The 24247-nt window shown below is 39.7% G+C and overlaps 1 protein-coding gene across 5 annotated transcripts; it reads left to right on the top strand.

Moving 5' to 3' along the window:
- The first annotated feature begins 3350 nt into the window (after positions 1–3350).
- Positions 3351–23093, top strand: magl (MAX dimerization protein MGA-like). 5 transcript variants are annotated; one of them, XM_058379397.1, is made up of 25 exons: positions 3351–3756; positions 5911–6926; positions 7121–7748; positions 7866–7965; positions 8105–8212; positions 8309–8443; positions 10259–10366; positions 10460–11079; positions 11187–11430; positions 11669–11841; positions 11986–12129; positions 12227–12275; positions 12899–13258; positions 13387–13562; positions 13664–13922; positions 14449–14703; positions 15069–16999; positions 17116–17180; positions 17471–17516; positions 17602–17790; positions 17918–18029; positions 18333–18563; positions 20191–20256; positions 20860–20961; positions 22017–23093. In XM_058379397.1, the coding sequence occupies exons 2-25, from the start codon at positions 5998–6000 to the stop codon at positions 22505–22507; spliced, it is 7521 nt and encodes a 2506-aa protein (XP_058235380.1). In that variant the 5' UTR covers positions 3351–3756; positions 5911–5997; the 3' UTR covers positions 22508–23093. The 5 variants fall into 5 exon arrangements, with proteins under 5 accessions (XP_058235380.1, XP_058235382.1, XP_058235381.1 ...); XM_058379399.1 differs by having other exon boundaries at positions 13393–13562; XM_058379398.1 differs by having other exon boundaries at positions 3351–3706.
- Positions 23094–24247: the final 1154 nt, after the last annotated feature.

Below are 24247 nucleotides of genomic sequence, written 5' to 3' on the forward strand. Positions count from 1 at the left end.
CGAGCTCAGGATCAACATGGGAGCTGTGCCTACGAGGTGGCTATCCTACCTGCTGCACCACTATGACACCCTGTTATGTTATTATAAAATACTACTACTACTATAACTAATAATAATAATAATAATGAAGTCTTGGAATAGTAAAATAAAAGTATATAAATATAAATCTTTATTAAATAAATTTTAAAAAAAATGAGAACACTAGAATTAAAAAAGTAACAAATGTGACTCATGTGACTATGCATGAGACTAAAAAAACTATTTAAAAGCAGTAAAACGCATGGAATGCCCTACATTGCCTAATGGTAAAGTGTTAAAGGAATTGAACTTTACTTGAATAACCTATGCCTTATTTCTAGTGTGTGCTATCTAAATTCTAGTTCTTGATGGAATAACGTATTTCTGAATTAATACAATGAAATTGTCACATTGGCTCATTATACTTATTTCTATGTTGACGTCTGCAGGAAGGGTTATCCTTTCATAAAATGCTTTACGCTGAAAAAGTTATGTCCCGTACCATAAATGTAGGGGATGATAGCTGTATAAAGTGTTGTAACAAAGAACTCCAGCTCTGACCAAGCAGAAAAATCATACGGGCTAAACCCTAAGTGAAGAATCAGATACAAAATGCAGTACACCTGGAAGAGTGTCATTGCAGCCAGGATACCGATGGTGCTCCGGTGAAACACATCATGTTCATGATGATGATGTTGATGATGGTGAGCAGCTGTGGCACCTGGATCTGACTCATGATGTGCATCCACCGCCTTTTGCTGAATAAATAATATCCTGACGATTAAGACACTCGTCCATGTGACAATAATGAGAGGCAGAACATGACAGATGATGATAAAAAGGTACTTGTAAATGTTATTTACAGTGGGACAGTGACCTTCTGAACACTGGAAAACATCTGCTAGACATTCTTCTGTAGTGGAATTTTCCATATGCCAAGCATCCTGGTTTATGAAGTACGCAGGCAGACCTAAAAGAACAGCTAGCAAAATGCATGCCATACTAAGACCAAATGCAGCTTCTTGGTTATCCATAAAAATCGGTGCGATTATCCTCATGGCAGCATTGTGGATCTTCTGATAACGGTAGATGCTGATAAGCACTGTGAAAAAGATGCTGGCATTTTCTCCACATATGTTTAGAAATTTTAGCACAAAACAAGACCAGATGTGATGGGAATGCAAAGATAGGACAACCGTGTCATAGACATCCACGAGCATAATCTCCCCAAAGTTTGTGATAGCCAGTCCGAGCAGGAACACTTCGAATGTCTTCACTCGTGTCAAGTGGAGGACTGATATGATCAAGACCCCATTTCCTATTATGCCAACAACAGAAATAATGATCCTCAGCAAAAAAAGGGGAAAAACACTCTGCTCCATCAGGTTACTGTGCTAGATGGCTGTGCTGACGAGTCCCTGCAGCTCTGTAGTCTGTACCTACAGAACAATGCTGCACAATTAGTCCTTTTGCCTTCTCTGCTTGTTTTTTCTGCCTCAGCGAACCAGAGAGCTTGATGTCAGGAGACTTACAGAAACTTACTGGCTGCTCACTGGTTAATTGGGACTTGAGGAAAAGCTGAAGGATCTACAGAGGACTGGGAGTCATATAATTGATGCCTTGGAGCTTTGTCATCTTAACATGAGATGATCAAGTCACTTGATGTACTTGTTTTTCCGTGAGGTTTACTGGTCTGTATTTAACACCGAGTAGGTAATATATCACTGTGTGTAAATGTCAAAGACCTCAATCATGAAATTACATCTGAATCATTACTGTACTGTATAGTGTATATAGAACAACTTTAATGTGAGCCTAAGTTTATTACACAGCAAAGTACTGATATTAACAATCCGCTGTCTTTTCATTTAACTCCAGCTAGATGCAAATTATCACCGTAAGCATTCATTCAACATTCAGGATCTAGCTGACTACTGATGTGGTACAGTATAATTACAGAGTATTTACTTGAAACCAGATGCCATCGAAAGGGTAGACAATGTCACTGCTCAACAGCAGGCTACAAGACAATAAGATTTAACTTTATATTATATGTTTATATTAAGTTTATAATTTATATAAGTCTTGTCTAGACACAGTGTCTCACCAATAGAAAATAGGCATTCTAATTCTGGTATACTGTATTGTTTTGCATCATTCAAATGTACTCAATAATTACAGGATGAGGATGTGTGGAAGTGAGTATGATAACTACATGAGCCTTTGAAGAAGCAGAACCCAAACATCGAATAAAATGCAGTGCTATTTGGTATAAACTCTATAGTAAAGTTCAAGCCCCAGCACCGCCAAGCAGAGGTGCACTGCATCATGGCTGACCCTGTGCTCTGACCCCAACCCCCAAGGATGGGATATGCGAATAAAGAATTTCTCTGTGCAGTAATGTATATGTGACAAATAAAGTTAACTTGTTTAACTTAACTTAAAAAGCACATCTGATTATGATGGTCAGATGTTCACAAACTTTTGACCATACAGTGTATTTACAAAAGCCTTGAAATTTTACGGGAATCTAATCAACCATTAGCTAACTTTCATATTTTTTAAACCCTAGATGTAAAGGTATATTTAGTGCAGAGAGCTCATATTTGCATTTATACCAATTTATTCCACAAGGACAGCAAAAGACCAGCCTGATGTCCAGAGATAATATAATTTTTTCGGTACTTTCATTTTAAAACAGGTAGCGATACGAGTATGCTGTACATATATGGCTTTATCACAAATTAGGATGTGGTTTAAGCCACTTTGATGCCTTGACTACAAAACAAACATTTTACTAAATGCAGCAGTCACAATTTATTTACAGCATGCATTAAGCCTAGGCATCTCTTTAGTGATTAATATCATTATTATTTTTAAGGGACCTACAATCATTTTCATTAACTAAACATAATGTAATTACCCATCAATAACTGATAAATAATGCATATGTTGTTCATGTTGGGTATATCCTGTAGGTCAAAGGTGACTTTTCCCCCATTGTATAAAGTTCCCTGTGCTTGATACAGTAATAATATGCAAACTGGCGACCAGTACACCATCTCTCTAGATTAATGCACACCGGCAGTCATGCAGGTCACGTGCGAAACTTTTTATTTAGCTTGTATGGAGAGAGTGTTTTTTTTTTTATCACGGTAACTTCTACAAATAGTTAAATATCCCACGTTTATAGAGGAACTTTATAGAGGATTAACTCAATGAACAGCAGATCGATTATGAAAGCCTCTCCACCTCCGAGAGCCGCCATGGTTGCGCTGACGTCACGCCCGTAGGCAGCGCACGCATGTGTGTGTGTGTGTGTGTGTGAGAGAGAGAGAGTGTGTGTGCACGCGCTACAGACATGATGCACGGTACAGTTCGGTACTGAGAGACAACGAAGCCCAAAAAAAAACAAGGCGAAGAAACTCGTGGAGCACTTTCAACACATTCGCCATGCAGACGATGAGAGGCAAGTCTCGGAAACACGTGCGCGTAGAAGAACTCGGGGCCACGAGATTCGTGCGCGCTTTTTGATTTTCCCTTAAAGCGTGTGAAAACCGCGGAACAGCCATAATTCCCGCTTCCAGTCGGACCTTGTGCGGGAAGTACGCGCCGTGTAGTTGGTGCGCATGCGCAGTTGGGTCCGTTCGGCGCCCCTTGTGCTTTATCTGCGAACAAGCCACCATTGGTGAGTTTGGGTTCTTCGTCGAAGTTGTCCAGCTTTTCGCGGCTCGCACGGTAACGCCATGCTTTATTTGCTCCATCTAACCGCAGAAAGTAGAAATAGTGCACAGTTTGACAGATGGTTATTGTACTTGCACGTGTATTAGCAGGAAACCTTGCTCTTGGGTTTGTTTTTGCGAGGAGTGGCTGGCTAGCAGCGCTAGTTAGCTGCTTATTCGTCTAGCTAGGTAGCTAACCAACTCACCAGGCAGCTAAGACAATTTCCAACCATCGTGCACAAATGTTAATGTTTCTAAAGACATACTCACTTGAAATACTTATAATTGAGTACATATTGGAACAGTCCTGTTGTACTCAGCGACTTTACGTCAATTCTTCGTTTTCCCCTTTTCTGTTCTAATACAAGGATCGTGACGATGTTTATACCGCAGATGTGTGTGTGTGTGTCTTTGTGTGTATGTTTCTTGTCCATGTTAGTTTCATAGTATGTTTAGCGAGCTAGTTAAAAGTATTATGTTACATTGTGGTTTTATATATTGAAACAAACGCACTAACGTAACGTAACGTAATTAACCGTACACAGCTGGAAAACTGCTGGATGTTTGTTGTTCTGTCTCTCAGACTAACCAGCATGCGTTCATGTTTTCTACTTTCTTATCTGTTTTCTACTTAGCTTTAATTTTTGGCCTGAGTATTACGCGTAAATCTTCATATAAGATCACGTAACAGAGGTTACACATTGTAAAGCTGAAATCTCTCCATGTGTTTGCGGAGATTGCCTTTAAGTTGACAGCAGAAGAGCAGTGAGCACTTTTCTATGCCATGATCTTTCTTCTAAGATGTTGGCTATTTTGCAAGCATTTACAATGACTTGACACAAATCTAACGAATTACATACACTATGTTGCCAAAAGTTTTGGGACACCCCTCCAAATCGTTGAATCCAGGTGTTGTTTTTCAGGAGTTGGGCTTGGGCCCCTTAGTTCCAGTGTAAGGAACTCTTAATGCTTCAGCATACCAAGACATTTTGGACAAGTTCATGCTCCCAACTTTGTGGGAACAGTTTGGGGATGACCCCTTCCTGTTCCAACATGACTGCACACCAGTGCACAAAGCAAGGTCCATAAAGACTTGACTGCAAGGCATGGATGAGTGAGTTTGGTGTGGAGGAACTTCACCTTGAGTCCTGACCTCAACCTGACAAAACATCTTTAGGATGAATTAGAGCGGAGACTCATCCATGTCTTATGGAAGCGTTCCTTAACTGGAACTAAGGGGCCGAGCCCAACCTGAAAAACAACACCTGAATTCAGTGATTTGGAGGGGTGTCCCAAAACTTTTGACAATGTCGTATAGATGGATGAGCCTGTATTAAAAGTGCACTTCCTGACCAGTCCATCTGCTGCATTACAGGATCTTTACCAAGATGTTCATCAATGAAAAAGTAACACACAAACCCTGATTGAACTGATATTTGGATGACTCTTAATGCATTAATGACACAGACACATTCATTTAATTTTAGTGACAAGAAAACAGATTCTTTGTCAAATCTTGAATGCTAGGTGCTCTACCCAGGCTAACATGGCAAACAGTAGTAGGAACTCATATTGCTGACTTCATAGTACAGCAAGTGACAATGCAGTGGCCACTTTGAGACCTATCTGCATTGTTAGTACATCTTTATTCGTGGTCTAGCCTCCACTGGTGATCAATTTCTGACTATAAGAAGAAGCCTTTATTATCACCACAAATACATTACAACACAGTGGAATTCTTTTTTTTGCATATCCCAGCTGAGGAAGTTGGGGTCAGAGTGCAGGGGCAGCTATGATGCAGTGCCCTTGGAGCAGAGAGAGTTAAGGGCCTTGCTAAATTGGCCAACAGTGGCAGCTTGGCAGTTTTGGGGCTTGATCCTCAACCTTCTGATCAACAACCCAGAGCCTTAACCAAGACTGGTGTTGCCTGGTTGGTTTTAGCTGGTGGTCTGTTCTGAACACAGCAGTAACACTGAAGAAAAATGAATGAATTAATAGCAACTCCTAGACTACTTTCAGTAATTACAAACTGAAATATTATGTGAGAACAGTCTATCTGATGGAGAAAGACCCTGGTACCAGATGTTATTGATTTTAAACATATTTACGTGTTTTATCATTGTTGATAAGCCTTACCTCAATCATTCTGTTTGTTTTTTTATGTGTATAGAATGTCCAGCAAACAAAGTCTGGCTCCCAGATAAGACAATCAGACTGCTCATTACAGGACTGACTGTGGCATAATAGGGTTTGCACCATGGAGGGTGATGGAACTGAACTCACACTGGAAAAGGAGAGACTGACAGAAGAGGCATGTCTTATCTCCACTCCACACTTGGTGTCTCTGGTTTTGAAGCCAGGCGAAATTGGCAAGTGTGGCAGAAACCAGACAAACCAACAAGTTACTTTGTCCCCAATTACACTTACTCAAAGCTCAACCCAAGAAAGTCACACAGGCAGTGGCATTAAAGTTACTCTGGAGAATGAATCGGTTTGGAGTCGGTTTCACAGCTTGGGCACAGAGATGATCCTCACAAAGCAAGGCCGGCGGATGTTCCCCTGCTGTCGCTTTAGGCTGAGTGGATTAGATCCACAAAGGAAGTACTTTCTGGTTATGGATATCATGCCTTTAGATGATTTTACCTACAAATGGAATGGAAAGTCCTGGGAGCCTGTTGCAGTGGACGAGCCTCATGTGCAGGGACAGATATGTGTTCACCCAGAGTCGCCAGCCCTGGGCCAACAGTGGATGGATAGCCCTGTGTCCTTTTACAAAGTAAAGCTAACCAATGACTCCACGGACCAAGACGGCTGTGTGCTTTTGCGTGCAATGCACCGTTATCTACCACGGCTGCGTATTGTACCTTTCGATCCAGATTCAGGTGGGACTATTGTACTCGATAGTCCAAAAGTTAAGATATTTAGCTTCCCTCAAACAGAGTTTTATGCAGTTACCAGCTACCAGAACCCTCAGATCACTCAGCTTAAAATTGACTGTAACCCTTTTGCAATGGCCTTCAGAGAAGACAGCCAGAGTATTCGTTTGCTGCAAGACAAACTCAAGCCCTGCTCTTCTGTTGGATCACACTTTCGATCTCCTTTTCTAAGTTTGGCCCGGAATCTCAGTGGAAAAAGGAAAGAGGGTGCAGTAAAAAGCACCATCTCGACCTGTATTCAAAACAACAGGTAGCTGAATTTTTTCATATGATTGTTGAGAAACCTTTTGGCACACTTTTAATTTGGGATTTTATTTTATTTTGAAACCTGATTAGTGAATTTCTTTATTTTGGGAAAGTTTTGGTTCTTGGCTTTGATTTAATTTTAATTAGTGTGTTCACATAAGTTCAGATTAAACAGTTGCATTTTCTCTTTCCTTTCAGAAAAAGAGGTCTTTCTGCAGAAACAGAAACTCGTAAAGAGGGAGACGGCATCTTGACTAAAATGAAAAATGCCATTTTAAGTAGTTCAAATGATACCGACTGCAGTGAAAATGACAGAGGAAATGAAACCGGGGTGTATAAATGTCCAGCGGAACCTGTGCTGAATGAGCATGTGGCACCTTTGGAATTTGAAACAAGTGTAACTGTGCCTTTAGAAGAACCCTTGCCAAGTGCTGATGAACCGGTTCCTCCCATAAGTAGCACTGAAAATTCTAAATCTTCTGAGTCTTTTGAGCATGATGTTAGTTCTCACATAGGCTGCAAAGACAGTGACTCACCTACAGAATCATCCATGTCTGCTCCGAGTCCTCAGACTCCAGGGCAAATAAAGTCTGCTGCTGCTTCCATGCCTGGACCACCTTTCCTTAATGGTAGTCAAGTACATGAGCGAAAACCAGGCCACCTGTTTAGACTTAGACGTTTTCAGAGGCGCAGGAAAGCTAAATCTAAACGGTGGTCTAAGACAAAGTATACAAAACCCCCTCCTGCAGTTGTGCCGCCTAGCGTTCCTTTGCACCCAGACCTTGAAGATGTGGAGGGAATGTTGTTTGTATCTTTTGTTGCAAAGGTAGGATTTTCCGATATTTTAAATTAATGTGATTTGTGACTTATCTTGTGAATGTATTTATGTTTTAACTATAATATGTTGAGGTGACAGTTTGTTCCTTTGTCTCTTGTTCCAAAGGAAGCCTTAAATACTCCTGTTGAAAACAAAAAGGAAAGTGAATCGTCTATGCCTTCACCATCTCCAACACATGGTCCGTCAGATAATCATGAAGCTGAAGGTATGAAGACGTGCATTTTTATATAAAACCTTGTTCATTTTCGACTAGATAAGTAGTCTGGTGAAATTATTTTTAGAAGGCTGCAAATCTAATCCAGAAAGCAAGTCTCTGTTTTTATATTTTTTCTGTGTTATTATAGATGTCAATCTTTCTGTGACGGAAAGAATTGCCAAATTGGAGGAAATTTTACTCCTTCATCTAAAACAGCAAAAACACAGACAGGTCATTCACCCATGCCTGCAAGACGGTGTGTAGAGAATGAGCGTCTAATGTTAAGAGTCGCTTTTTGTGCTTAAAAAAAAAAAAAAAAAAAAAAAAGATTGTTTATTTATTATGTTTACAGTTGGCATGAAGTTGAGCCTTCTGGATCCAAAGTTACCTATAGACTTGCAGTACCTTGGTGTGCACTTGCCCCTTTCTCCACCTCTTCATGAGGGTTTGGATAAAATGAATCCCATGAGCCTGTCACCTTCTCCTGGTGTGTAAAAAAAAAAAAAATATTAGTTTGAGCTGTAAATTGTTAATGCATCTTCCTGCATGTGGCTGAACATTTCGAAGAGTAGTGCTGTACTACTGTTGTGAATTTCCCTTTGGGATGAATAAAGTATCTATCTATCTATCTATCTATCTATCTATCTATCTATCTATCTATCTATCTATCTATCTATCTATCTATCTATCTATCTATCTATCTATCTATCTATCTACACTATATTGCCAAAAGTATTCGCTCACCCATCCAAATAATCAGAATCAGGTGTTCCAATCACTTCCATGGCCACAGGTGTATAAAATCAAGCACCTAGGCATGCAGACTGTTTTTACAAACATTTGTGAAAGAATGGGTCGCTCTCAGGAGCTCAGTGAATTCCAGCGTGGAACTGTGATAGGATGCCACCTGTGCAACAAATCCAGTCGTGAAATTTCCTCGCTCCTAAATATTCCACAGTCAACTGTCAGCTGTATTATAAGAACGTGGAAGTGTTTGGGAACGACAGCAACTCAGCCACGAAGTGGTAGGCCACGTAAACTGACGGAGCGGGGTCAGCGGATGCTGAGGCGCATAGTGCGAAGAGGTCGCCAACTTTCTGCAGAGTCATTCGCTACAGACCTCCAAACTTCATGTGGCCTTCAGATTAGCTCAAGAACAGTGCACAGAGAGCCTCATGGAATGGGTTTCCATGGCCGAGCAGCTGCATCCAAGCCACACATCACCAAGTGCAATGCAAAGCGTCGGATGCAGTGGTGTAAAGCATGCCGCCACTGGACTCTAGAGCAGTGGAGACGCGTTCTCTGGAGTGACGAATCGCGCTTCTCCATCTGGCAATCTGATGGACGAGTCTGGGTTTGGCGGTTGCCAGGAGAACGGTACTTGTCTGACTGCATTGTGCCAAGTGAAAAGTTTGGTGGAGGGGGGATTATGGTGTGGGGTTGTTTTTCAGAAGCTGGGCTTGGCCCCTTAGTTCCAGTGAAAGGAACTCTGAATGCTTCAGCATACCAAGACATTTTGGACAGTCCAACTTTGTGGGAACAGTTTAGAGCTGGCCCCTTCCTCTTCCAACATGACTGTGCACCAGTGCACAAAGCAAGTCCATAAAGACATGGATGACAGAGTCTGGTGTGGATGAACTTGACTGGCCTGCACAGAGTCCTGACCTCAACCCGACAGAACACCTTTGAGATGAATTAGAGCGGAGACTGAGAGCCAGGCCTTCTCGTCCAACATCAGTGTGTGACCTCACAAATGCGCTTCTGGAAGAATGGTCAAAAATTCCCATAAACACACTCCTAAACCTTGTGGACAGCCTTCCCAGAAGAGTTGAAGCTGTTATAGCTGCAAAGGGTGGACCGACGTCATATTGAACCCTATGGATTAGGAATGGGATGTCACTTAAGTTCATATGCGAGTCAAGGCAGGTGAGCGAATACTTTTGGCAATATAGTCTATCTATCTATCTATCTATCTATCTATCTATCTATCTATCTATCTATCTATCTATCTATCTATCTATCTATCTATCTATCTATCTATCTATCTATCTATCTATCTATCTATCTATCTATCTATCTATCTATCTATCGTTTTACATGAAGCCATGTCAAAACAAGTAACTGATTACTCATTATTAGAATTAAATAAATGGAGGAATATTCTGCACCAATTTAACAACAGAAACATGTCTCTCAGCACACTCATTCGGGAGATGAGATTTAGACCCTAATTGATCCATTATGTGGATTATATAATGAGAAACACTCTAGCTATATAGTTACAACGCTTATTCTTATTTAGATGGAGCTGGATGTTTTGTGTCACGGACAGGGAAGACGAACGATCCCACGAAGATAAAAGGCTGGAGAGATAAATTTAAGACCAACACAGTACAGAGTGCAACTGAAGGTAAGGACTTGCTTTGTGAACTATTTCAGCAGCAATATGTCTCTGGTCAGGTGAACAGTTTTGATCATGAAAGATCTTTGGTGTTTTGAATAGGTCTGAAAAACAGTTCAGCATTCTGCAGTGAAATGTTGGATGCATATCTTGAAAACGAGGCCCAGCAAATCAGCGACCGTGTTGCTGTGTTCTCTAAATGCTCTGCCTCACCAGTATCATACCAGCTACCTTCAAAAAGCAGCAGTTATGTGGTTACTCTGGATAGTCTACTCAAGGCTAGATCTGCCTCATCGAAGAAGGACTGCAGCAAACCGACGGACAAAATTCCGCCCAGATCTCCACTTAGAGGATCTCCGAACACTGCAGTACCTTTGTCTTCAGCAGGATCTCATTATAGATTACGAGGAAACCGAGAGAGAGAGAGAGAATTTACACCTTCATTTCAGGCACATCAACATGCAGTGTCTTCACTGCAATCCAGCAAATCCAGAAGATTCGTTTCTAGAGGTGGAATGAAGAAACAACCTGGCAGATGGAACTCCAGTGCAGAGACAGCAAGACATATCAGTAGTGTGCAGAGTCCCACGATCCCTGTAAAAGTCAAAAACAAGGTGTTGCTTCAAGAGTTCGAGAAAGAGGCAATGTTTGATGGTAAAGTTCGTACACACATCACTACTGAGAGAGCAAAATTTGCTCTTACCGCTGTGCTTAATTTCAAGGTAAACTTCATATAACCATATGTTGCATTAATTGTTGCTAAATCAATACTTCATCAATACATGTATGCATGAATTCCTTCCTGAATTGTCATTCTTAATCTCTTCAGAAATCAGGTAAAAGGCCTAGGTACAACATGCACCATAAAAATGAGAATGCGTGTCCTGAGGATTTCTGTTGTTTGGGCTGCGTGTGTGATAGCCTGCACAGGGAAGTCCGAGGGCCTACACACTGCCGGAGAGTTGAGTGCATGTTTGAATGCAGCTGTTTCAAACACAAGGTCCTTCTGCTCCACCCTTTAAGAGAGACAGCAAGTGTTCAGCGGGGAAGGAAGAGTGCAGTAATGGCTTTTCGTAAGTCCTCTTGTATTACTTAGTTTAGTAAGGAGGAATTCACGCTACACACCGTTGATGTAGTGAACTAGCTGTGTGTGTGGGAAAGAGGATAAGTGTAACAAACCTCACTAAAATCTTCTCTACCGCTTACTTGCTGTAACCCAAATGCATCATCCTGTCTAAGAACCTTTACCTAAAAATTGTCGTCCTCTTTCTCACTGATGATGAATAACGTGAATCACTTTATTCCCAAAAGCTATCGCCGACCCAGAGAGGGAACCCAGACCACCACCTGCACCTAGTATCACCACCTTATGGAAAAGGAAAACAGGAGAACATGATCCTGAGCCAATATTTATTCCAGCTCCTCCACGTTCTTCTAAAAATGTGTCCCATTTACATACCAGTCTAAACTATTCCTCTAATCAGGTGAATAGTAAATTGTTAATGATTCCCAATTTGTTTTTGCTGTACTCAGATGTAAAGATGCTATGCAATCCACACTTTGATTGCAGTAAAAGAACTGTAGCAAGTGATCTTTTGTTGAAGATGGTCTGGCATGCTTGGTTTTAGGTGCGGGAGGAAGATAAAGATCCTGTGTATCTGTATTTTGAGAGTATGATGACATGTGCTCGTGTGAGAGAGTACAACAGTAATCCACCACCTCAGATACACATGTTCCCCAGCAAAAAAGAAATGACAGAAGATGAAGAGCTTGTAAGTGTTATGCCATGTACAGAATGATCAAATGTTCCTTTCCTTTTCATACCTCGATGTTTACCCTTGAAGTGACATTGTGCCTTTTCCTTTCTAGAATGAAATTGCAGAAGCATCTAATCTGGCTTCCTCTCAGATAACATCAGGTTGGCATATGTGGTCTTGAATTTCATCATATTGTGCCCTCATGCAAAATTAGCCAGTTATATAAAATCACCCATGACAAATTGTAGAAATCCTATTTATTTTGGCACCATATTTCTAAATGTTAGATGAATTGTGATAGAGTATGTCACTAAATAAGCACGCATCAATTCTAAATTTTCTTAATGGTAGACACAGAAATATACACCCACTGGCCACTTGTTAAGAACACTATGCTTACTCTATAGAGATACGTGCATATCATATCTGTGTTGTAATAAAATAGATAACAGTAATCTTTAGTGGCTACTCTTTAAACTGTACTGTAATGTAGTGAGTGGTTTAGTGTTTTACTGGTGAGATCAGGTCATTTTTTCATATTCATCTGAGTTCTGATTGGTGTGAGACTTTTTTATGGAATGTAAGTAATGAATATTATAAAATGTGCTAATTATTTTATAATACACCTTGTGTAAATTCACCACAGACACAATAGATAACTGAAAAAGTGTCTACAGGATTTCCTGTTGTGTGCTCCCAGTTTACCCAAACAAGTCAGTATCAGTTGAAGATCCACTGTTGTACTAAGTGATATGTTCATTTCATTACATTTTGTCTTACTTAGAAACAAATCCCACTGAGAGTCCAGCAAAGCCCAAGCCTACTAAACTGCTGGAAATCCTGTCTGAGTGTAACTGGGAGCCTCATCGGAGTTTGGTTTTGAACACGCTGTTCCGACGCATGAACAGCAACCTCCTGTCCGAGCCTTTCTGCTTTGGCATGTACAAAATACAGCTTCTTTCTACTATCATCAAAGGAGAAGACAGGTCCTCTACAATTACTTACAAGGTGTGCATCTCCCGGGCGGATGAAAAGGAGATGACTGATGACTTGCAGCCGCCAGTGAAGAAGACGATGAAAAAACAAAGAGTGAAAGGTGTTGAAACCAAAGTATCAAAAACCTGTGAAACACAAGCTCAGAGAGGTAACAGTGTTTTTGACAATATGGAAAACATTTGGGCAAAGATAGAGCCTCCATTGTATAATAATAAAATTTTGTCAGCTTATGTGACTTCCTGTAAATGATATTAATGCTGTTTATCTCTTGCACAGCAACAGAGGACACTGATTCTAGGAGAATGAGTAGTGCATTGGAGGAAGAGCAACAAAAAAATCTCCTCTCTAAGAGACTGTTAAGGTCTTTGCCCTTCCTTACCCATGCTGCAACTGTTGGTTGTCTCACGGCATATAAAAAGAAACCTGGAGGCCCTTCTCATGGTCTAATTAAGGTAAATTGTCTAAAAAATTGAGACACTTGTTAAACAATTGACCGTCTTTCCCTTTTCTTTTTGCTGATGTCTAAGTGACGTCTTCTGTGTCTCAATTGCAGGTAAATGGCAAATCATATGCTAAAGCGAAAGTCCTTTTGGGCCAACTTGGAGCTTTACATCCAGTGAATCGCTTTGCAGCTTTCGTCACTGGCAGGCTACTGCCTGTAGGTCAGACTAAAGATGTAGGTGATGTCACCAAAGCTTGTCCTCCCAAAGCCCCTCTCAAGCCAAGTTCCCAAGCCAGTGCACCTGAGCCTAACACCACATCCAAAAACAAAAGATCAGACATTAGTCACATGAAAGCCATGAAAAGTGTGGGTAAGTAATGTTTTATGTAACAACGCAAATAATTTCAATCTATAATGAATTTTCTCACCTTTTATAAGGCCGGATACAGACAGACACTGCTGGACTGTAGAAAAGTCAACAACTTTTACTGACCATGTTGGCTGTTATTTCCTCTAGTCAGAAATATGAGCTGCCTTTCATACATTTGACATCATTTGAAGCAGTGCATGAAAACCGTTATTAGAAGGACTGACTACCAATAATATGTATGCTTACTTGACTTTTATATAATGTTTTGTAACCTTTGGACATAGTATGCTTTGATGTATGGACCAGTTGCACAGCTGACCAGTGAAGGACCCACGTTCTCAGAATAATGAATCTGTAATCTTCAAAACATTCCCTTTTACTGTGAAATATAAAGTGGTCTTATTGCTAGCAATTAATTCATTGATTGCTTGCAATATTAAGTATACATGTTGCTTGTAAAACCATTTTTCTTTTGCTTTAAGAACATAGCATTTTTAAAGGAAGCTATTTCTGTTATCCCACTTAGGCCCACCCCCTGGCAAAACTCCCATTGTGCCTGATGGCACCAGATTTGTTCTTGTGCCAGTAACACCTTCCAACTCTGCAGCTGCTCCTTCAGCAGAAACTGTTTCTAGTTCCACCCTCCCACCTGGCCAGCAAGTGGTTCTGCAGCCTGTTCCAGGGTCAAACTTTTTATGTCAGTACAATGGCCAAATGATCCAACTAAAGCCCATCAGCACTGAGCCTCATGTTCAGCCACAGCCTAGTTCTGTCAGTGAAGGTTTGTGCACTTTCATGTTTCCAGTCATATAGTATTTTTAAACTTTGTTTTAGATATTCAACATTACATAGTAGAAAGATCGATTTACATGGGAACCGTTACTTGTTACGTAACCTGTATAGAATCTTATTCCGTTTTTAACTATTTTGAGTTTAGCAGGTCCGTAGAAATGTCCTTAAGAATATTTACATATTTGATCATTTAACTAAGGAGCGTAGTTTATTAAGATCCAGGTTAAGTGGTTGCACTTTGATAGGTGCAAGTTTTATTTCTAAGGTGTAACAAAGCTATAAATTTGTACTTTGTGCTTTTTACTCTGTTACTTAAATAATGCTTGTCTCTCTTCTCCTGCATTGGCTCTATAGGTAGCACTTCACAAGTTCTACAAACAGCAGACAACACATGCCTGCCAAAAGACACCAGATCTCTGCAGATGCCTTTGATCTCTACTCCTTTATCAAAAATTGTGCCCAAGCCTTTGTCGGAGGTTTCACCCAAAGTGCTCTCTCTGTCAGCAAAGAGTGGCATGAACATTGCCAGTGGCATGTCAGCCTTTAATTTACAGTCGAGTTTTCCAGGTAAAACAGGGACATTCTCTTTTCGAATATGCCCGCCTAATGGAGGGAAGCCTGTACGATCAGAGCATGGTGTTAAGTCTCCTGAACCCTCTGCTGACACTTCTCCTACTGTGCTACTTCCTGGAGGTTTCACCTTGATTAAACTCTTTCACACTGCTGTGCCAGCTGTTCCTGCAAATGTCACTTCGGCTGCTTTTCATCCAGCTGAAATCCCGCAGAATGATGAAAGTATTAGGAAATCTATCGTACAGAGTTGCTCCCCCAGCCTCGAACAAAATGGTCAAGTTTCAGAAAGCATTTCCAATCCAGATCTTTTTGAAACATCAAACTCCGGTTTAAGCCAGAGTAGCATGGACCTTCCCTCAGAAAGTATTATCAAAGAGGAGTCTGAGGAACACTTCTCTGAGTCAGAAAATACACTGTCGCCAAGCAAGTACAACTGGGCACCTGACGGTGCTGTGATGGTACACACAAGTGATATGGATATGGATATGGATGATTGGCCACCCAATGGAGCAGAGCGAATTTTGTGGATAGACTCTGCCGATGAAGAGGAGGATGAAATCCCACCTGCAGTGGAAGCCAGTGAGTCAAAGACCACAACAACAGAAGCTAACTTTAGTAGCTGTGATGAAGAGCCTCAAGTAGTTAATCTGTGTTTTAATAAAAAAGAGACTCCCCTCATTCACAACAAGGATTTGCCACCTAAAGATGATGTGTGTTCTAAAAGCGCTCCTGCTGATGAACAGAAACTTTATCTTGATTCTAGCATATCCAGTAGTGACCAAGAAAATGACTGTGATCCATTCACAAATGCAAATATTACCAAACAAGAGCCACCGTTCTTAATTCCCATTATAAAAATTGACGATAATGAACCAACACAGATATTCTCTGGCTCCCATAATAGCAGTGAACAAGTTATGTTTCAAGAAGATTGTCCTTCAGTTCACATTAAAAATGAGCCAAATAACACACCATGTATGGACATGGCTGGTAATGAGCCTGACATGAAGGACCAAGGGCTTCTAGCTGATAATAGCACTTTACGTATCAGTAGAATAGAAACTTTAAACAATCAAACAGCAGAGAATACATTTCTCAAACACATTCCTATCACGGAACAAAGGCTTGACTCTACTAGTAATTACATTATATCTACAGAAATAGAATCATGCAGTGACTCACCAGGGAGACACACATGCACCATGCCTGATATTGATAAACAGCATATTGTCTCAAAAGATATTTTACTACCTATCAATAAAGAGGAACCCTGTATGAATCAGCCAGTGACAGAATTTCCACAAGACCTAAATAAGCAGGGTGTGGGCTCTAAAAATAGTTCACAAGTCCTCACTCATATGGAGTTTTATAATAATCCAGCCAAGCCCAACTCCACAGCTCCACTGAATGCTGAAGACAATCATGAGAATGCTGACATTGCTGGTAATGCTCCATGCTCTTTACTGGATCATCAGACACTTGTGAACTCCACGCCTACAGCACATCCGCTAAACATATCTAAGACCACACTGACAGAGCTGTCTGATGACGAAGACATTGTTCTGGATGTGGTGAACATAAGTGAAGATGAAGCTCCATTTGAGTTTGACAAAGATAAGGCCGATTCAAGTGGCGATGGTGATGGGAACTCTAGTGTTGAAGAGGATTCCAGTTATGACTCCACTAGTGACAGTGAAACTACAGATGACACTGTAAGTGGCTCAGTTTTAATATTTAAAAATGACCAATAACCTACCAGATGCAATAAGGCTCTGGGCATGCATGCATCTTTGAAAAAATGAAAGTTATATTTACTTTTGAATCTTAGATGGACATGTCGACTGAAGATGATGATGATGACGTTGAGTCGTTTGAGGACGATGACGGCAAAAGGTTTATAAACATGATAAATGTTCAAACCTCAGTATGATTTCCAGTGTTGCTTCTGGCAGCTAGCACTTACTTTTAACATTTTTATCTATTTTATGGATTTTACATATTTTTTTATGTATTATACATTTTATTATTATTTACAGTGATTTACAAATAATATGGTCAAACAATAGCAGAAATCCTCAGGCCAAACCACTGTCAATAGTGGAGTGGAACATTTTTATTACAGCTCATATTTTTCTAATCTTATGCAATGATTTATATCTGATCAATGTACATTATTCACACAGCAATGAGATTCACCATAAAATCAGAACAGCTAAATTGAAAAAAAAGGTAAGAATATTTTCACATATTACAAGTGAATGAATGAAATAGAAATTGCAATTTATCTTTTTTTTCTTTCTTTTTCTTTTAACAGATTAAGCATCTCACAAACCTTATAAGGAATTCAAGAGATGTGCCAGTGCATGAGCTAGAAAAACGTCTGAATCACACTGAAAAAGAGCGTCTTCGCAGAGATGAAATGCGTCATGCCTTCGCTGCGCTGAAAAAAGCACTGAACGTTGAGGAACGAGTCCGAATGTGCAACCACGACATTCTAAATCAGGTTAGTAATGATGTAAGGGGGCTTAAATTAGTAATATACTGAGAATATCTCAGTTTTAAGGTGATCTCATTACTAGACTCCTGTAGAGTAAATCAGTTTAACAAGGTGCGCTCTGGCTTGGATGCAGGCTCGACTCACGATTTCGGCTCTCAAGGACCGGAGCCAGTGCTTAGAGGAAAGGAAAAAAGCCCTACTTCAGAGACAGTCTTCCTATCTCCGCCAGATTGCAGAACTATCTGGTAAGATATGTAGTAGCATCATGAGATATCGGCAGTTTTTTCTGGATGTATATCAGTTGTGTGCACTATGAAGTCTTAGGATCACACAGTTGTTTTAGCATTTCAGCTTTGTTGCTGATGCAAGTCTGTTATACAATAGCTAATATTACCTACCTTCCTTTGAGACACACAACACGAAATGCACTTTTCCGAGATCATATTAAAGTAGTAATAGTAAAATATTGAGACTTTTTAGGAGAGCATTGTTAGCTGTTCACATTTTTATAACGTTAATCTGTCTCTTTTTTCCATTCGTTTGAACAGAAAAGAGCAAGGCCAGAGACAAGGCACGTTTGGAGAAAAAATGTGCACAGCAAAAGCAGCTCGACTCCCAAAAAACTCAGCAGACATCAGTTCCAGGACCTCTAGTAAACCGTCGACGGGTAGACAGTGATGGCAACAGACTCCCACCACGTTTTGGACTCTGGAAAGCCCCTAATTATATACGCAAAAGATCCAAAAAGTCCTTGCGGCAGCCTCCTGTTCTTGCCACAGGTTAGTATTATACACTTCATCGTATTTATCATTTCTGGGCTTAGCATCCAGAACTGACTACCTACTGCCTACAGATGTCTTCTCTGCAACAGATTATTATTTATTTATTGTTTAGTTTTGTTTACCATATAAACACCAGATCTACAACACATGGTTTACCTCATTCACTGAGACATTCTTCCATCTCCATATAAATCTCCAGGAGCTGAATGTGATTAATCAGTGCACATTGTGTGTGGTTTAATACAAACTAAGCTTTAGTGTCCACTCATTTAACTGCCTACTATTTTAGGGCAGTGAGTGGCTTATTAGGGTATTAAAAGTACAAAGTGTTTCTGTAGTGTTTAAGTTGTTCGTGCCAGAATTTTTCAACAGAGTACACATTATAAAAAAAACTTCATGGCCACAGGTAGTGCTGAATGTTTAACACACTAACAGATCTCATTTAAAGTTTTATAGGAGGTGTCTGGAACATAATGTCTACACATAGTGTTATAGAATACTGAAAAGGAATTGTAAAAATTCTTTATTAGCAAATGGCATAAAATTAGGAAACGTCTGTAAGTAGGAAGTTAATTAAAAACATTAAGCTGTTAAAGAGGCTCTGCAGTCTTAACAGAACTCCTAAAAGGTGTGTTGACCTTTTATAAATCAGACAATGGCTATAAAAATAGCTACATGCCTGAAAATGCCCATATGCACTGTTAGGGCAACAATTAAGAAGTTTTAAATACCCAGAACTGTAATTAACCTGCCAGGAAGCAGGCATGAGGATTTTTTTTTTTTGCCTCCACACACAGAGTGAGGAAGAAGGTTAAAGAGAGATGGTACGCATTTTGGGGTTGCCAAATATACATTTAGCTGCCACCTGAATGCTAGCCTTTGCTTGCATCTACCCACAGACATAAGCACTTTGACACAAAAATGAATTCCACAAGTTTTTGACATCTTCACTTCAGTTAAATGAATTGAGAACTCACAAATAAGACAGGACCTAGGATCCTGAGGACCTGGAGAAATTTTGTACTGAGGAGTCTCAGATTAATTACTAAAGAGGTTTTTTTCCAGTGTAATCAGAATCAGAAATTTTTATTGCCAGGTACAGTAAAGGGTCAGCAAAGAGCACTTTACAGTACTAGGAATTTGTCTTGGTGTCTGGTGCAAACATATACACAAATACGAAATATGTACACAATTTTAGACTAAACTAGTCATTATAGGAGAAGACCCTGTCTGTTATCTCCCTTTGGCAATATAACAGCAAAGTACACAGTACAGGCCAGTAATTATATATATTTTTTTAAAAATAAAGATTTCAGTTATTGGTTAATTCTCTCACATTAAAGTGTGAGAACTTTACACAACCCTTTACTAAGGGTGCGAATTATCCTGCAGCTGACCATAGGTTTATAATGTACAAAGTGAAAGTAATAGCTGCTTTCAAGTTAAAATGAAACAGTGCAGTAAAGCTGGTTATTTTCAAGCTATTTTAGATTTCAGTAATGAATAATTAACAGTGCAGCCATGATCTGAGTCTTTGCCATGATTAAATAGTTTTAACGGTAATCGTTTAATTATATTTATGAAGCATTTGGTGACCCTCACTATTCCCATGGGATTTTTACAGAGGCTGTGGACGAAAGTCCTGATTCACCAGGCAATCACACCGTGGGTGGACCTTTGGTTAAACCAGGTAAATACAGAGTATAATTTGGTTGAGTAAAGTCTGATTCGCTAGATAATAATATTGTTTCAATAAGTAAGTTTTTAAAGATTTTATTAAATAACTTATTTCCCTTTTTTATTAATAATTAGAATAAAAGTAGACTGCAAATAACAGTAGATTTTTCACAGCTTTAAAAAGGTTAAAGAAAAACAAAGTTCTGGTAGCATGTAAACGTAACATCATGGTCTACCTCTGTCTGGGTGAAGTTTGATCATAAAGTATAGTGGATGTGATGATATCCCGCAAAATGATATCCTGTCATACTTCCAGGTTTTTAATGCTAGTTTAATTTACACCACCATGTTCTGCAATATGGAAATATTTCCATGCTAAAGGAAATTACACCCGCAAAATAACATGACCTACAATACACAAATTATGCTGCTCTTCATTGGCGACATGTAGAAAATATACTACACTGAAAAGAAAAACCTTCATTATTATAACAAGCAAGCACTAAATAACACAACATCTCAGGTTGCAGTTGTGGGACTTCATCCATTAATGGTCTTACAGCAGTACTGCCAGTTTAGCAACCTTACTAACTGTTTCCTCTGTTAAATATTTTAGAGGAGTTGGTGCGGACAGTTATCGCACAGAACCCCACTGTCCTACCTCCATTATGCAAAACCCATCAAGAGAAAATTGTCTCAACAGAGAAGAAGCCAGCAGGTATGTGTCAGATGTAGTAATGTGTTTGTTTTCTGTTGTTGTTAATGTGCCTTGCACCCTGGCTTGTAGAGGAACGGGTCTCATTTAACGACCTTGTGTACTCCTCTACAATGCTGTATTATTATGTGTGTATATTTAGAACTACTTCTGAGCAAGTGTATGCATAAACTCCTAGTAGTAAGCAAGTGTTTTTGATGAAAGAGTGATTATAAGGAGCTCTGAACCCACTTAGTCATTAGTGTGAGCATTATTGTAATCGCTGACTGTAGTGCTCACAAGAAGTTACAGATAGATGACACAGATATAATGAAAAATATGACCATAAAAGGCACAGCAAAAGATCGACCGGGTTGATTATTTGCTTGAGGTACATGCAGCTTTGTGCATGGAATGTTTGCTGAGAATAACAAGAGTTTTATAATGATCATGCCGCAATACTTTACATTTCCAAATACAGCAGTAGAAAACAACAATAATGAGTGAGCTTCATGATATCACAGGTTTTCCAAATAGATTGCACACGTGGTTATAAAAATCTCCCTTTTAAGGGAAGTTGTTTACCAAATCTAGTGATTTGGGATGCGAGGACAGAGTTGATTAGGATGTGAAGGATTTATCAATGTCCATTTTTACAGCAGTGCATACACACGTGGGTCTCATTGATCAAGGTGCTGTGTAGAAAAAGTTTCAATTCTGTGCATAAGAGCGATATGTACTGTCTTTTTTGAAATAGTTTAAACATGGAACTAGGTCAAGTTAAATGAGCAGACTGTCCAAAATTGTGTGGGAATGTGAACATGTGTAAAAATATAAATGTGCCCCCAAACATACCTTGTACTAACCAGAGTAGTATATATTTTATTTACTCTTCATGTCATTGCTGTTTCATTACTATTTTTTTGTTAACTTTTTAAATTAGGTTTCTTTTTCTCTTAATGCACTTTGGAGTACTAATAGAAATGTCTGTATTTCTAAAAGGCAGCTTTGAACATATCTGCCTTTGAATGACCATGAGATCACAGCATGCTAACTATATAAATTGTCTGCCTTTGCAGAAAAACGATCATTGCCAAAGATTGTGTTGCAGTCCTTCGGCAAGACTGACACCGTAAAGCTCACAAATGACATAAGAACATCTCGATCAAGTTCTACCGAAGTCTTTAAATCCGCTGAACTGCTAACAGATGGTAATTTAGATCCGCAAGTCCAAAACAAAGAAATGGAAAAAGGCAGTGCAACAGGAGCCTCAAATGTGATGGAGAAGTCTCTAGTGGAAGAACACTCGAACACAGAGAGCCCAGCTCCGTCATCAGAAGTCACTGGAATTGATGTCCAAAATAAAACTTTGTCCAAGTTAGAGAACAAACAAGCCTCTTCAGCTATGGTAAAAGTGAGGAAAAAAAGAAGACAGACTGAAGTAGTCATAGAAGAGGCCTTATCCAACCCTGATGTCTTAGGACCCAGGAAACTGAGGCAAAGATCCCCTGCAGTTACTGGAGGGGCCACAAGTGGAAGTGCAGCAAATAAAAGAAAGAGGATTATTTAGAAGTGTTATAGCGACTTGTGAACTTGCTCACACTCTGGCTTTGTTAGTAATGCATCTTTGACTTTTTGCTTTTTAAAGAAACTCATTTCTCTGTATAGACCTGCAAAGAAATCAAGAACGGCAGTATTCATTTTGTGGTTGCATCCAGTCTGTTAGAAGTGACTGTTTTTTTTTTTCTGTTTGTTTTTTGTACATCTTCAGGGTACTGCAAATACAGTATACACTTGTGCCCAACCTGAGGATTGTCAAGAATACACTAGCATTTGAATAAAACATTAAATTAATGTATGCATATTACCTGTAATCATTTCATGAGAAACCCATATTGGGGTACAGTTACTAAAATGCTTTTCATTTTGGTCTGTTCATGAATTCATATTTTGCTAATAAGGGGTTCACATGTAAGCAACGAATGGATTTACTCATTGTATAACACTTTTTTAAATCACACTTTTTTATTATTATCCTGTTGGGTCTGATTAATTATTCCAAAATACCTTCGGCAGTATAAGTGCCTCATGGGTCAGCGCACTGTAAGGGATCAAAGTATACAGGAATATAAACGTGTAAAAATAATTCATTAAATATGGCGTTTTTAAAGAAAGCTTTTGTATGTGGGTTATTTTTCACACATGATTAGTCTCGTTTAATTCTTTATGTTCTCCAATTAACTATCAAGTGTACCTCCCATGTGGCTAAAGTAAAGCATGCAAACTATATTCTGTATAAGGAAAGCTTTTTGTATTGTTGCAAGGAAACAACTGCTTGCTGAAGGTCATTTAAGCCAGCACATTTGAGCACTATATTGCAAAACGTTTTGGGACACCCCTCCAAATCATTGAATTCAGGTGTTGGGCTTGGCCCCTGAGTTCCACTGAAAGGAACTCTTAAAACTTCAGCATAAGACATTTTGGACAATTTTATGCTCCCAACTTTGTGGGAACAGTTTGGGGATGACCCCTTCCTGTTCCAACATGACTGCACACCAGTGCACAAAGCAAGGTCCATAAAGACATGGAGTTCTCACCCCAACCTGATAGAACATCTTTGGGATGAATTAGAGCAGGGACTGCGAGCTGGACCTTCTCGTACAGCATCAGTCCCTGACCTCACAAAAACACTTCTAGAGGAATGGTCAAGGATTCCAATAAACACACTCCTTGTGGAAAGCCTTCCCAGAAGATTTGAAGCTGTTATAGCTGTAAAGGGCGGGCCAACTCCATATTACATTCATGTGCAAGTAAAGGCAGATGTCACAGTTTTGGCCTGGCTCACAGTCTCCATTCTAATTTCTCCCAAAGGTGTTCTATCAGGTTAAGGTCAAGTGGAAGTTCCTCCACACCAAACTCACTCATCCATGTCTTTATGGACCTTGCTTTGAGCACTGGTGTGCAGTCATGTTGGAACAGGAACATCCCCAAACTGTTCCCACAAAGCTGGGAGCATGAAATTGTCCAAAATGTCTTGTTTTGATGAAGCATTAAGAGTTCCTTTCACTGGAACTAAGGGGCCCGAACCCCTGAAAAACAACCCCTGGATTCAATGATTTGGTGTCTTAAAACTTTTAGTGTAATTTTGAGTGGGTTGATGAGCTTTGGAAGATAGCCACGCCCATCTCCGTAAATAGATAGCGCTGGCGTGGGGGATGGAAAAGAGCTGAGTGCTTAGCAAGAGAAAACTGTACTGTAGTTTGCATTAAAAAGAATCAAGTTACATATTTTCCTTTTTATTTAAATCTGT

Source organism: Hemibagrus wyckioides, linkage group LG25, assembly GCF_019097595.1.
Source record: "Hemibagrus wyckioides isolate EC202008001 linkage group LG25, SWU_Hwy_1.0, whole genome shotgun sequence".
NCBI lineage: Eukaryota > Metazoa > Chordata > Actinopteri > Siluriformes > Bagridae > Hemibagrus > Hemibagrus wyckioides.